Raw genomic sequence first — 15,210 nt, 5'->3', positions numbered from 1 at the left:
TGCTTTCTGTTTGGCTACAGGTGGGTTCCTCAACATCTGAGAAAGACAACCCTAAAATGGATAATCGACAGGAACGCAAGCCCAAGAAACCTCACTACATTCCTCGGCCACCTGGAAAACCTTTCCAATACCAGTGCTTTCAGTGTCCATTCACCTGCAACGTGAAGTCCCACCTCTTCAACCACATGAAATACAACCTGTGCAAGAACTCAATGTCTTTGGTGTCACAGCGAGCAGAGAACATCGGTAAGTCAGCTAAAGTCCAGCAGCAAAGCCCCCCAAAGGAAATACTCCCAAGCCCTCCAGTGGAGAACACCCCAGTGCACAATGTCAACATTGTGAAGCTTCAAAATGATATTGAAGATGATGAGGCAAAGGATGAGAAGAAAACTGAGGAGGTACCCAAAGGTGACATTCCAGGAGAAGATTCCAGAATTTTTGCTGAGAAGGCTATTGGGACGGAGAACAACAAAGCTAACCACACAAGTCCCTCTGCCTTCTCCCCAGTAACCCCACTCAGAGAGAAGAAAGATGACAAACCCTCTGTCAAAGCCAACCAATCTCCTGCTGCAGTCTCTCCATTTATCCACTCCTCAATCTCCAGGGTCTATGCCCCACCGACAGTTAAACCTCTCCTCTCTCATGTGATTCCAGAATACCCTCCATACGTGCTGTCAGACCGTCCACTGCACTCACTCTACCAGTCCTATATACTCCCAGGTAACCATCCTTTGCCCAGCGGGACCAGTTCATCGTCTTTCCGCACAGATTTTCTGGAACCCCGCTTCCCTAACTTTCATTCCATGGTACCCCCACCTTTGGAACCTCCCAATTCAGCCTTCCTACAGCACCTCCACTACAGATATGGCCAGCCCATATACCAGACATCACCTCTGCAGTACGGGCTCTACCATTCCCCCGAGCTCCCTGCTACCTTGCAGACCCCACGCTATATTCCGCTGGAAATGTATGGTCATGGCTATGAGCTGAGAGATTACCGTAGCTACGTTCCTCCGTGTCCTCCAAATGGCCCGTACACCACAGAGTCTGTTGAAGGGCAGAGCAGGCAAGAGCAGCAGGACCAGTCCAAGAGGCTAAGCCCAATGACGGGCTGTGCATCCGGCTCCCCAGATCGGCCCAACAACACTGTATACAGCCAGGTGGAGTCCTCTGCAGACGACCAGCGCACTGCCCAGCCAGACTCGACATCGCTGCTGCCGTCGCGAGATGCCTGTCTGGCGGCCAGACCACTCACATCCATGCCAGTTTTTCAGTTGCTTAAGCAGAGACTACTACAGCAGCAATGGGGGTAAGTGGCATCACCATACAGACGAAGCCAATAATTAGGACTCTGTCTGATCTCGCAGTATTTAATTAAAACCTAGTCCTCTAAGGAGGTAAAATAGCATAGGCTTTAAGAAAAAGATCATACATGTGACAACTATGAATAACTAAACTGACCGCAAGCTCTAAGCCACTTGTCTTTACCTTTCCACAGGACACAGGCCCATGAGGTCTGCGATGATTCACTGAGTGAGCAAGAGGCCGATGACGAAATGGATGATGACCAGACTCCTCTTGACCTTTCAAAGGTCAAACACAGCCACAGCCAAATTGAAGGCGGCGACACTGCTGACAACACTCAGAATGAAAAGCCTCTGAACCTCTGCATCAAAACCCGACCCAGCAGCCCCGCTCCATACGCCACACAAACACGCCGCTCTCCAGTGCCTGACTGTTCTCTCAGGTCCTCCGAGGACTTGAGCTCGAGAACTCAACATCAGGCTGACGGGGAACACAGCGACCAGAGACAGACGGCAGCCTTTGCCCTTTGCCAGCTGGCTTGTTCCAGTTCCCAAAGCCAGGACAACGCCACCCGCAAAAACGCCGAAGGTCCACTGTGCCCAAGACTACCGACTTCAGAGCAGACGGAGGAGCCAACCTGCACACCTGAAACCAGGCTCAGCATGAAGAGGGTCAATCAGGCCCAGGAGGAAACCGTGGGGGAAAGCAAGAGGGAAGCACAGAGAAAGACTGGTAAAAAGGCTAGTGCCAAACAGGCAAGCTATGTTCCCAAGAAAAGGCCTCGCTGCAGCTAATTCAGTATACTTGGATTCGAAAGTAGACATGGACATTTTGAAAAAAGCAGGATGATGGCTAACGTACAAATCGTCATGGATCAAGAAGGAGCAAATTACAGTTATGCAATATTCTTTCACCAGAAATTAAACGAACAACTGGCAATTATCTTTTGAGTTCTCCATAAGAGTGCTTTTGATGTATTTTTTTATGATGTATTACGGAACCAAAATGTATGACCAATCCAGTGTGCACTGTAAATAGAGGGTGATGGTACATTATGTGTTCGATGCTGCTTTTAAATGCTTTTGCTTTGATAAATAAAATATTTAAAAGAAACAAATATTTTAAATGTGTTTTATGTTAAGGAAAAAGGAAACACCATGAAGGGAAAAAAACACAAAGAGACAAGACTCAGAGAGATGTACTGAGAGGGATCCAGACAGAGCTAAGAAAAAAGCACGGTATATACTTTCAGTGATGAATGTAGAGTGTATCTACGATTGTTATACTGTGAGAAGTGAGAAAGTCACACACAGCATAATGTAGTAGAAACGGCATGTTTTAAGCACCCTGTGCATAGTGGAGAGATGTGAGGGTTGACATACGCACCGTCAGACAGGCGAGAGGGCAGCAGCAGTCCTCTTCTGCCCAGCTCTGCCAGGGCCAGACATCCTCCATGCCATGCGTTATCAGTCTCCTGGAAACTGAGACAGCGGACAAAAACAACATTTAAGTAACCACCAAGGTGACCTACAACTGAAGTCTCTACACCATGCACTGTACTGGAAACTGAGACACAACATTAAAGCAACAGAAACAACTAGAAAATGCATTTCCTGAAGGAAATACCAGTGCATGAAATGCAAAAGTTAGGAAAGGAAGAAGAAAAGAAAGAAGAGTGAAAGAAGGAAAGAAGAAAGGAAAGAAGAGTGGAAGAAGGAAAGAAGAAAGGATAGAAGAGTGAAGAAAGGAGAGAAGAGAGGATGAAGGAAAGAAGAGTGAAAGAAGGAAAGAAGAAAAGAAAGAAGAGTGAAGAAAGGAAAGAAGAGTGGAAGAAGAAAAGAAAGAAGAGTGAAGAAAGGAAAGAAGAGTGAAAGAAGGAAATAATAGTTGAAGAAGGAAAGAAGAAAAGGAAAGAAGAGTGAAAGAAGGAAAGAAGAAAGGAGAGTGAAGAAAGGAAAGAAAAGTGAAAGAAGGAAAGATGATTGGAAGAAGGAAAGAAGAGTGAAAGAGAAAAAGAGAGTGAAAATATTGAAAAAAGGAGATAAAAATGGAGTGAAGAAGAGAGATTGAGTGTGAGAGAAAGTAGACTGAGAGGGATAGAGAGAAAGATGGAGAGATGGAGAGAAAAAAAGTAGAGAATGGAAGGTGTCTTAATGTTCCTAGTTACAGTTAAATTGAGAGGGACAGAGAAGAGGTTCCTTTGATTTGGCGCAGCTGTCAGTGAAGCACAGGTGCAAGCCAGTTTAAAGACCCTATTATGATGTCATAATGGCCCAATGTAAGTCAATGGGAAAATTTCGATTCGTTTTTATTTAATATCTTAAAAAGTATAAAGTTTAGAAAAGTGAAAAATACATAGCATAAGTGTCCTTTACAAGACCTACGCGACAAAGTTTGAATGAAGTTTCTACGTTAAGCGGTTCGGGCTGAATTAATCGCAGAAAAAGGTAACAAGAAGAAGAAGAAGAAGAAGAAGAAGCCTAGGAATAACAATACAGGGCATTTCATGCACTGTAATAACAACAACAAAGACTTAGGTAACAGAGGAAATTCCTGTGGTGTTAAAATAAAATTTTACCTGAAACAGTCCAGCACCGACCCGACAACTTCGTCAGCCAACTCTTTTGGCAGTCTACCTGTAACTCGTCCAATACTGAGGAACACACAAAAAAGGAGTGCCTCTGTTAGTTTCACTTATGACGAAAAAACAAACAAATCCCTTGTGGTGGCTGAATCAGTTACATGGATAGCTTTGTTCAGCCAGCCACCTAATTTGCATAATTGTTTGCAAGGAAGTACACAAATCATCTGTACCCCTTGGCAGCAGACCAACGCACTATGGTTTCCTTGTCCTTCAGGCCAACCAGGAGTTGCTCTGCAACAATGGACCAATTTCATTGTTAAGATGGCAAAACAGGTGAAATAACACTGAAGATAAATGTACAGAGTTATTTCAACTCTAATTTCAAATGTTTCTTATTAAATTTCAAATGTAAATTCAGCTGATTAATGGTAAGGTAGAGGTTGATATTTACCGATGACGTTCTCCACTTCTTCAGGAATGTCATAGTCCTCATCCTCACCCTGATCAGGGGTGGAGGTCACCATTGGTTTGGAGGAGACAGACTGGGACAGATTCACAGCTAGGGACCGACTGCCTCTTTGATACCTGAGGAGAATAAATACATATCTTAGTTCAGCACTTCACTGTGAAGAAAAAAAGCAAAACAGTTTAAAGGATTATGGGTCTATATCACTTGCTGATTTCTAGGTGGTATGAATTAACTCATATGCAATGGCTTGGTTCAAGGTCAGTTCAATCAATATATCAATCAATAAATCTTTTTTTTTTTTTTTTAACTCTATACAGCTTTTTTAAAACAAATAAATGCCTCAAAAAAATGCCTCCCAAATAAATGAGGCTGTAACATTAGTAATATACTGACAAGAATGCCACAGGTTACATGCAGAGAACAGCAGCACCTCTGCAGCTCCTCACAAGTAACATGCAGAGAACAGAACCACCTCCGCAGCTCCTCACAGGTACCATGCGGAGAGCAGCACCACCTCCGCAGCCCCTCACCTCCACTTGGCCATGCGTGGCTTCAGGAAGGTCAGGCCCAGCCGCTGCACCAGCTTCACCCCCAGCTTCCTGAGCATGGCCTGGTTGCTCTCCGGCAGGTGCCTCTGGTCCAGACACTGGAGGACTGTCGGAGCTGAGAGTGGACAAGAAACAGGCTGTTACACTGCAACCCAAAGTGATTTTCTATTCATATATACATATTCTTCTATATCATTTTTTGGGGGAGAGGAGGTGGCACTAACCATACTGGAGGAAGTCATCTCTCTTTCCATGTTTGAATAATTGGGCCTAGAAAATGTGGAAACCATGATGAGATTTTGCCAAACTCTCGAGTGCAACATCCCTGTTCCTCACTCAAACCCTTAACAAACCTGCAACCTGGACATCTATTGGACAAGTGTGCAGGTACTTATTTTAAACATGACACATCTGCTTTGAATAAGAGGCATTAAAGGGCATCTCAATTACATTGAACATCCCTGCAACACTACTACAGCTAAAATAAAATTTGTTCATTATTGTTATCACAATGTGGGTTTCACCTCAAACAGTGTGTAGCAAGTGTAGCTTTCACAGTTGAAAGAATTATGACCTTCAAAATTCAAAAACAAGATATTTTCTCTCACAGGCTACACACATGTGACATTTAATAATATGCAAAGCTTAGAGCTGAAAGCCATTTTAGCACTCGGGGCATTCTATAAACACACAGAGCCAGTTTCAAAGGCTGTAGGCATCTAAAGTGATTAACACAGGCCACATCTACTGCTCCTAGGCACTCCAAACATGCAAAGCAGGTTTCTAAGCATGAGAAGCCAGTAATTCTTTGGAAATACAACCAGGTGTATCATAACAAGTCTAACCCTGACAAGGCTTATCCATCATCATTTGCCTAAAATGAGAAAGTTGGGAGTGGATAATTTGTCTTGATAATTAATTGTGTGGAGACCAGAGTAATGTATGACATTAAAAAACAGATATGGTGTTTCACACATTCATATTCCTTTATGCATCATGTACCTTTAAATTAAACGTTTTTACAGCAGTGACAACATTTATTACATATATAATCAATGCTTAGCATAAGCACTACTACATCATAGTAAAAATACATATCAGAAGTGGGTTGTTCAACATATAAAGTGGGTTTACCAGAGACTGCAAAGTACCATCCAGAGCAACGGTGCCTTCCATAGTAAGGTCACTGGCTTGGGAGACCGTGGTGAGGCTCCAGTCAAGGAAATCTCCCAAACGTCTCTGCTTCACATCTGGGCGCGTCACAAACCTACACAATTATTAAGATATATATATATTTTTTTAAACACTTTATTTATTGAGATTTTTTATTAAGATCATTTTTGAGTGAAAACTCAAATAGCGAATTACTGTGATTTTCTTTAGTGCAAGAACAGGCCTTTAGATAATCAAAAGACAACACTGCCACCCACTGGGTGTCGAATTACACAACATCTTCACACCAAAATCATGGGGTGGATACTGGACTACTAAAGAGACTATGGGAGGTCGTAATGCACTTACTTTGACACAAGCACTGATGCAGCATCTCTGGACTTGTCGCTGACTGTTAGGTAGGACTGTAAATCACATGTTAAATTTAAGTATGTCAAATAAACATGTGGCACATATAGGCCTAATACGCAAACCTGAAATACAAATAATTATCCCTAAAAAAATCAATATCTTGTCATATTGTCAAATGGTTCAATATCTTTTATGAAAATACATTTCAGCATTAGGCCTGCACTTGTGGGCTTAAGAGTTGTTTTCTCTTTGTTAATGGTTATATACGAAAACATTCAAACAAGGGATCCAAACAAACTCTATGTTGACCCCATTATAAGCATAAGCAAGAGGAGCACTGTTTTATTACTATCCACAAATGTAAATGCTTTTCATGAATGCCTGAAATGTAACATATTAGTACACAAAAGAAATAGCAAGGCAATATACATCAGCTTTTCACGAAACAGTAACCAGTGCAATTATGTAGAGAGTAGAGCTAAAAATATGAGAGGTCCCTTAGAAGAAGTATATTACCTTGGCAACAGCGAGGATGCGGTCCATAACGGGCTCTCTGACCTGAGCGGGGTCAGAGCTCAGATGACCATCCAGACGGGATAGGTCAAAGGGAATGAGACAGGTCATGGAAAGCCAGAGGAGAAGCATGTAGCGGGTCTCCCAAGTCTGAGAATGAAGGCCCAGAGGACATCTGAATGATACTGATTACAGTCCAGCTGTACATAAACACTGAGTGGTACAATTCCTAAAACGTACAATAGTACATAGCAAAAAGGTGCTTCTTGTGATCATACTGAATATAAGTTCCAACTCCCTACATGGTGAAAAACACCTTTCTAAACATCGGTAGTATTATACCATTTTTATTTCTGAATGTTAAAAAGAAGGGCATCTCTCTTCAACTGCAAAGCTAATTGAGCCCAAGCTGCAAGCAAAGTGTCGCACTCACCTCTGTGTCTTTGGGGTCTTGTCTGCAAAGCAGATCCAACACAGGCTGAAGATCTGCCACCTCATGAGGGAAGAGCTGCATGAAGATCTTGTAGCCTCTGACCTAAACCAGAAATACACCAGGGGTATACATTATCGATCAGGCTTTTGGAAAGGGGAAACGTTACAAGAGTAACAAATGTTATGATAATGGTGCACTTGCCTTCGAAATGATGTAAAGACATTTAAATCCTAGGTGCACAAGCAGAGGCGGGGACTTCTCGCTCCGGATATGTTCTAACAGCATGGTCACCATCCATTCTGAGTTGGAAAGAGATCATTAAGCAACAACGATGGGAGGAGAGACCTTACCAGAAACAGTAAATTAGTATACTAATGCCAGAACCTATGTAAATAAGTAGGTGAAAATAGGAAAAGAAGGAATGTTTAACATGTTACCTAAGTGTGGATCCAGAAGATGAGGTTGCTCTTGATATCCATCCATTATGACTGCAGCACAGCACATTAATGTCAATGTTTTGTCAAACACACATACAACTAGAGAGGTACACTGTATAACATGCTGTAAGAAAACGCAGGAAACCTTCAGAGAAAAGGGGGGGTTAAAAAAAATGACTGCGTGATTGTAAGACTCACCCACGAATCTCTCCGTTGCGGATTCAATTTTGGCTGTATCTTCGTGAATTTCAGGTAGACTGGCAAACAGGGATCGCACCTCAGCACTGTCGCTGAACCCATCAAGAACACAAACCTTCACTTCGGTTTCCCCGACACCGCCCTCCCCATCACCAGACCCTGTGCCTGTCAGTGCCATTATACTCGGGACTATAGGCTTCAAATGATCAGAATAAGTCTTGCTTGTGTGACGACTTTCAGTTGTCAGTGATGAGTAAGGCTTCGTCTTGTAAGACACAGTATTATCTACACGGGTACACTATATATAACCACGTAAGGTCTGTTGCTAACAACCAAACGAGTACTTGTATGGGTGTGACGCATCTATTTACAGTGCCGATAGCCTACTCACCATCACAGTGCACAACTGCAAAACGTAAAAACTAGGATCAACACATAAACCCTACGTGTTCTGTAAGACGACTTAAACTGCTTACAAACGATGTGTTGAAATTGTGTTATAACGTCATACGAAGTGTGTTCTCTGTACTTTTCTGTTGTTCATGTGATACTGTTTAGCACCGGAGCTTGAACTGAGGTAGCAGACAATTAACTTCCGGTTCGTACAAAACTATCAAATTAAAACTACTGACTCTGGCCCTGTGTCAAATCGAGTATTTGCGCATTTCAAACACTGACTTTCAGGGCGCAGGCCGTTCACAGTGACAAAACCAGCAGAATTGAGGGCACTGAAGGTACCCTGATTCTGCCCTGCAAACGGTCAAGATATGCAGTGACACTTCTTGCCCTAAACGGGCGCCATCTAAGCTGCGTAACGGAAAAGGAGGAGCCCTTTCCGGCAACTTTTCATTTTGAAATTAATGGCGGATGAGATGGCAGACGAGACCGCAATTTGTCGCAGACCGTAAATGTAAGTATCAGCGGTACACATTTTACTGATATTAAATGTACTATACTATGAACACGCCATTCTCAGATTAAAGCCAGCAACATGAGTATTTGGTGGAGTTAACGACAGTTAGCATACACGTAAATATTAGGCATTTAGTTAGGTACCATTAGCCCCCCCCCCCCCAAAAAAAGAAATCGTTTTAATGTTGTGTGGAACTGACATTTATTGTGAGTATATGACTTTAACAATTAAACAGTTGTAAATTATTTTAATTATGAGGTTTTGAGTGCAGTGTTTTAGTAGTGTAACTTTTTTATTTCTTAATCAAAACAATGTTACTTGATACATTTTATTAATGCTTTATAGTTCTGTTTCTGAATGTTTTCAACTGAAACTTCCAAATTTGTACAGGTCCTGTTTTAACCATTTCAATTCTCTCTATCTGTTATTTTGTCACGCCATAGGGGTCTTCACTAATCACTGTATCTCCACCATTGATGTACTCACATTGTTGACATCACCGCTGTCGTTATAAGCCAGCTGTGCTTGAGCTGTGTTCATAACCATGGCAGTATCATGCGTGTCGTCGTCAGTGCGGGTGTGACAGTGTCTCGGATATCGGCAGCTGTGGCTGTGGTACATGATGGCGCACCGTTTGTAGAAGCAAAGCAGGCAGAGCTTGTTGGTGTCACTACAAGCTGTATGTCTGCTGCTGCTGCTAGCAATCGTTAAACTCGGCTTAGCCACACTTGAAACATTATCAGATGAACTCGACACTTTATCAGATATTTCTTCCACTTCCACGGACGAATTCATTGATAGGAAATTGTGTGTTACCTTAGGTAATTTCTCCCTGAACTTCTCATCCTGCCCTCTCCTCTTTCTTTTCTCGCTGCCACTTTAAAGACGTTTCACGCTTAACTTTGCGACCTCACACGTGATTTCACCACACGAAAAATTGTCAGTGACAGAAAAGTCAAGTGACCTGGAATAATTTTTTCCATGATGGAATTAAGATACATTTTAAGCTGATACTGAAAAGAAAATAATCGTTTTTCATGCTTATTATGAATTGTCATTATTTTGCAATGCCAACTGATTTATTTTAATTAGCAAAAAAAAACTGCCCGGCTTGCCCGTTCGTCCGGTCCGCCCCTGGCAGTAACTAATAGTCAAAGAGGATTGACTGTAAATGGTTGCCTTAGTTGCTTACCTTATAAATCATGATCAACCTAGTCATTACTGTGGCAGGGATGTGGTTAAGGCGAGATGTAAAAGCAGCATGTTTTCACCAGGGTGTTCATCAAGGAAAGGGGGCTTGGAGGTTTGGATCCCAATCTGGTCAAAGAGAGGTGGGAAAACCTCTGCCAGGAATACAAGGTCAGATAAAGCCTACTGTCCAATAAAGTATCTTTCTTGATCATAACTTTGCCCCTGTACAGTAACACTTTTGCACAATGTAGAGATGGCATTACTAGTGAGTATGATTAAGGTGATGTTGTTACTCTTGTTCTGGTGCCTAAGTAATGTAAAGTAATTGTGTGGTCAGCCATCAGTTCAATAACCAACTACCAGTGCAGTTGAAGGCACAATGATGTGCAACTCCAGTATGGAAAAATGGATTCCACTACTTAGCATAAAGGTATACCTGCTATACTTCTCAATCTGAGCATATATTGTCAGCATTTCTTTCTTTTGGCTTTTTTTTTTTTAACCGCAGGAGCTCAAGACACCCCAGACTGGTGTCAGCACCGAGGGGGGAGGGGTCACTGCCTCTTCTTGGAAGTGGTATTCACTGATGGATGAGGCACTGGGGGCCCGGCCGTCTTGTGTTGCCCCGTGTCCCCTTTGCCGCATCCAGCCGGAAGTGGCAGGGATCCCAACCCCCCCTATGGTCACACCAGAAAGTGGAGCTTCCTTCACAGTGTCAACCCCCAAAAAACAGAGGGTGGACACTGTGACGATAATGAAACTATTAAGACAGAATGAGAGGCTCGCTGAGGCATGGCAGGAGATGGAGGAGCAGCAGAGGAGACGAGAGGAGGCCAGGATGAGAGAGGAATGGGAGGCGATAGAGCTTGAGGAGAGGAGACACAGGGAGGACCTAGAGATGGAAGAGAGATTTTTTAGACAGATGAGAGAGATTGAGGAGAGGAGGGAGGTTTGCAGCTTCCAGAGAGCAGCGGGCAGCTTCCAGAGAGGAACGGGCAGCTTCCAGAGAGGAGCGCATTATCGCCATTTTGGAGAAGTTAGCCACTCAAAACCACAAATAAATTCCACTCAAGAAATGTACAATGACGATCTTTGCACTGCTGTCGATTGTGTGGGGAGGGGATTATATTAATGTCATTTAATCAATAAAATGTTTTATGCATCATTGAGGTTTTGTAGTCTTTTATTGTCTCTTCTGATGTATAAGAATTGATGCATGTTTGTAACAACAATTAATATGCCTGTGTGTTCCATTGCTAATTGATTCCTGTATCAGGGTAAGCTTAAATACAACAGAGATGTCTATAAAAGTACAGCCAGTCAAGGTAGGCCTATTACTGTGTTTATTTAAGCAGATGATTTCAGTGGATAATTCTTAAAACTATTTGAAATCTAGGGACATGTACAGATTTGTCATGTTTTATTTTCCATATGCTGTGTATTTGGATTGCAAAGAAGTAGGCTTCTTCTGACAAATCATTGAAAATCTTATTGCAGCTACTACATAAGGCTAGGCTGTGAAAAGTATTTGTATGCTGTGAAGAACTGATTACCCCTGTTAAGGTAAGGCAAAATCACAATCAAGTAGCTTAGAGCTGGGCTCTAATTTATTATAAATATAGTTTTTAATAATAAAAGCACTTATATACAACTATTAGGCATATTTATATGTCGTGTTATGTAAAATGTCTGATAAACACAATATATCCACTAAATACTGAATCACATTCCACCGAATATAGTAGTTGAATATTCCACCGAATAAAGTCAAATTGTAGGTTCGCATATAGTGGAGAATGGGGAAAGATAAGCCAATGGGTACAACAAGCTATATCTGGCCAACCATACAGATTTTGTGTCGTGTCCCTTAATTTATTTTGTTTTAAATCGTACTTGAGTAGGGGTGAAAGGTATTCGTCATTATAACTACTCCGAACACTTCCAAGGTACAATTTATTAAAAAATAAATACTTAAGTAGCCTACATGTAACGTATTAAATGTAACACGGAACTACTCACCTTTGCTAATGGGTACATTTTCAGAGCACTATAGCGTAAATTGATTTAAAATATAAATGTAAGAATAACAAGATGAGACGAGATGATTTTAGCCAGAATTAAACTTTATTCTGATTGTCACACTTGTAGGTGTATATATCCAGCTCTAAAGGAATTTTATTAAGGAGTTAGATTGTTTACTGCAATAAACAAAAGATATTTATGTGTTCCAAAACCAAATGTATCTCTATTATGAATTTTGACAATTCATTCCTAATTGTACTGTACATTGTTCAACATTAAAGGTTATTACAGTGTAATACCCTGTGACACACATGTGTCTACTTACATACTGTAACTGCCCAGTACTTTCAACATCAACCCCTTCACTCAGAGCAAATGGAATGTTAGTCAAAATATAAAAATAATCACACATCACTGTTAACTTTCCTGCATCTGCTTGACTTTTCTTGAGTAAAATTGACTTAATATTACTGCTGTTACTCTATATTTACGCTCTTTAGTTAGTGTGTGTTGTGGAATTGTTAAAGTGCAAAACTTCTGTAGTATGGAGAAGCATGATTATGGGATGGGGCCAGGGGTGGGGGGCATCAAAACATATTAGTAATGCCTACTTTACTAGGTCCTTCATGATGCGAAGGGAGGAACCCCTGTACCCACCACCAAAGTGATTCCAGTGGTTCAGATAGTGGAAGAGTTCATAGAGCTGCTGCCGCTTCTCAAAGCCGGGTGCCTTAGGGATTTTCCCGTGGTACCCAGTGTAGAAAGACTTATTGAAGCCCCCAAACATGCCAGCAATGCCCAGCTCAAATTCAGAGTGGCCGTAGAAGGTCGCAGGGTCAAAGATGATTGGGCCGTCAGAGCATTCAGCCACATTGCCTCCCCACAGGTCGCCGTGGAGTAGCGCCGGGACAACTGTCACATCAGCAAATAGCTGGGGAATCTTCAGCTGAATAGAAGGAATTGGTAGAGAGAGAGCACAAATATGATGTCAGCTGGTTTGATTAAATGCATGACAGAAAACTTCTAGTGGCCTCAGTTTTGTCCTTTCAGTACCTGAAGGTGAGACCATAGTTCTCTGGCCTCTCTGTCCCCATACTTGTCCTCCACCATGCCAAGCTGTTGGCCAAGCTTCTGCTGTGCGTAGAATGCCACCCAGTCTTCTTGCCAGTCATTATTCTGAGAGAGATGGGAAAAGTAGGGAAAGGTAGGCATTATACGGATATTACAAAGGCAAGCCAACCAAATAAATTAAATTAACAGAGCAGCTGTTGCAATCTGTCCTTGATGCATTAATACTGTAGCCATGCCAAGCGAGGATTATATCTATCTTGGAATGTATCTTGCCATTAGGCTTCATCTCCTTTCATCAACTATGGACCAAGATATAAGGACTGATCTTCTTATCCAAATGTTCAGCAACTAACCTGTGGAAGGTATCCACAGCAGGTTGGAACATGAAACCCAAATTTGTCAATCACTGGCACTTCAGATCCTTTTCCTGCATGTACAAACATTGGTATTTAATAAAAAACATGACATGCCTCAATTTTTCCCAATAAATTGGTATTACTGAGGGAACTGGCCTACAAGGTTGTATTGTGAAGTAGCACTGAGTGTCCAGTAGATGGCTCCCTAACACCTTTTTGAGAGCTCACAGCAATGAGGATTCAGTGTATTACCGACAGTTTGCTCCTCTTTGCTCTGCTTCTCTCTCTGTTTTTGGTTATGAAGATGCAAGTCGGCCAAATGTTCCCCCAGCTGGGCAGACAACCTGCGCACGTAGCCAAATATACATGCATACGTCAGGATACTTCATCCACTGGGGAGAATTTTAAATGGGCCAGAAAACATGTCTGCCCAAAAGGATGCACAATGTGAATGTAGAGGCTGATGAAAAGCTTTATGAATTACGTACAAATATAGTTTTTTTTTGTAAATGCCATATTATGTCATCAGCTAAGCGGATCTTTCTAGAGCAAGCGGGGCCGACCCAAGGGTAGAGTTCACTTACAGTAATATACTACTGAAATCACAATAACCATATTATATCTGTTGCCTGTGATGTGAATATTACATGTGAAAAGATCTCAGTTTAAATAGTAGATTCATTACTTATTAGTTTAGCCCTAAAATTACAGGAAGAGGGTGTATCTCCCAGCCCTCTTTTGGAATCTCCTGCTTTAGGTTTGGGAGGATATAGTGGCATACTTGTTCAGGCTTCTCATATCCACATGCTCCATGACAAACACAGCTCCCCCTCGGTCTAGGTCAATGACCTTCACAGGTCTAGGAACTTTCACAGTGTTTGTTTGCAGTATGGCCTCCAAGCTAGCCATCTCACCAACAAACATTCGTTTGGCCTTCCAAAGAAAGCATGAGAAAAAAGACAGGACACAATGTCACAAAAAACACAAGATACCATGTCACAGCAACAGGGACAGGGATTATAAAAGGCCAGTATACCCTTATAAATCTAATATAACCGAGTTATAATACCGTAACTGCAACACTGGCCTTGAATTAGGTTTAGTCTGTCAAATTGTTTAGTAAGCAGGATGCAATCATGTATAAAATATTGCCTACTATGATGCACTGTCGGTGATAAGCTAAGCTAACGTTGACACAGTCATCTTGATTACGCAGTCTGAATTAAAAATCAATGTGCACGACATAATAAAACAATGTTAAGCGGATGATAACCTCGCTCTTGTGATTTATCTTCACAAAGACTCTCCCGTTGTCAGTGTCAAAACTTTGGCCCTCGCTGATGCATCCAGCCCCCGAATGACCGGTGGCTTTCAAAATTGAGGTTTCCAGCTCCCTTTTTAACTGAGCCTCCATTATTTACTATCGCTTGACGTTAACGTCACATTAACATTATAAGGACGAGCAGAACTACACCGTCTCCAATATGAGAGATACGTGATGCAGTGCCATATGGCGTGAACCGATGCTCTTATAGTGTGTGAACTCTATGATGCTACTATTCAGTATTTTGATTCCGGGTGGAGTTTTTAGTTTAACCAATAGAAAAAGCGAAATTCTGAATGACACATGAATCAAGCTATCACTG

General features: G+C 41.9%; 3 protein-coding genes across 3 annotated transcripts in view; 1 reads left to right on the top strand and 2 right to left on the bottom strand.

Annotated features, from left to right (window-relative positions):
- tbcd (tubulin folding cofactor D) overlaps positions 1–8,541 on the bottom strand; it is a 36,649-nt gene extending 28,108 nt beyond the window's left edge. The window contains exons 1-13 of the mRNA XM_080856544.1: positions 8,012–8,541; positions 7,814–7,864; positions 7,578–7,675; positions 7,377–7,478; positions 6,947–7,093; positions 6,428–6,483; positions 6,041–6,173; positions 5,131–5,176; positions 4,889–5,021; positions 4,341–4,474; positions 4,120–4,180; positions 3,884–3,958; positions 2,692–2,786 (exon numbers count right to left, since the gene is read on the bottom strand). Of these exons, the coding sequence (XP_080712670.1) occupies positions 2,692–2,786; positions 3,884–3,958; positions 4,120–4,180; positions 4,341–4,474; positions 4,889–5,021; positions 5,131–5,176; positions 6,041–6,173; positions 6,428–6,483; positions 6,947–7,093; positions 7,377–7,478; positions 7,578–7,675; positions 7,814–7,864; positions 8,012–8,189 (1,309 nt within the window). The 5' untranslated portion in view covers positions 8,190–8,541. The remainder of the gene's footprint in view (positions 1–2,691; positions 2,787–3,883; positions 3,959–4,119; positions 4,181–4,340; positions 4,475–4,888; positions 5,022–5,130; positions 5,177–6,040; positions 6,174–6,427; positions 6,484–6,946; positions 7,094–7,376; positions 7,479–7,577; positions 7,676–7,813; positions 7,865–8,011) is intronic.
- znf750 (zinc finger protein 750) lies at positions 57–2,099 on the top strand (the record flags this gene model as incomplete). The annotated part of the gene is made up of 2 exons (XM_080857073.1): positions 57–1,309; positions 1,499–2,099. 2 exons carry the CDS (start codon positions 57–59, stop codon positions 2,097–2,099), a joined length of 1,854 nt encoding a protein of 617 aa, XP_080713199.1.
- Positions 8,542–12,557: 4,016 nt separating the features above from the next.
- Positions 12,558–14,978, bottom strand: fn3krp (fructosamine 3 kinase related protein; the record flags this gene model as incomplete). The annotated part of the gene is made up of 6 exons (XM_080856566.1): positions 12,558–13,083; positions 13,191–13,313; positions 13,562–13,635; positions 13,817–13,908; positions 14,346–14,497; positions 14,838–14,978. 6 exons carry the CDS (start codon positions 14,976–14,978, stop codon positions 12,745–12,747), a joined length of 921 nt encoding a protein of 306 aa, XP_080712692.1. The 3' UTR covers positions 12,558–12,744.
- Between the last annotated feature and the right edge of the window lie 232 nt (positions 14,979–15,210).

This window comes from Sprattus sprattus (genome assembly GCF_963457725.1).
Source record: "Sprattus sprattus genome assembly, chromosome: 18".
NCBI lineage: Eukaryota > Metazoa > Chordata > Actinopteri > Clupeiformes > Clupeidae > Sprattus > Sprattus sprattus.
The sequence above is the reverse complement of the archived record's forward strand: the minus strand, read 5'-3'. Positions and strand labels throughout refer to the sequence as shown.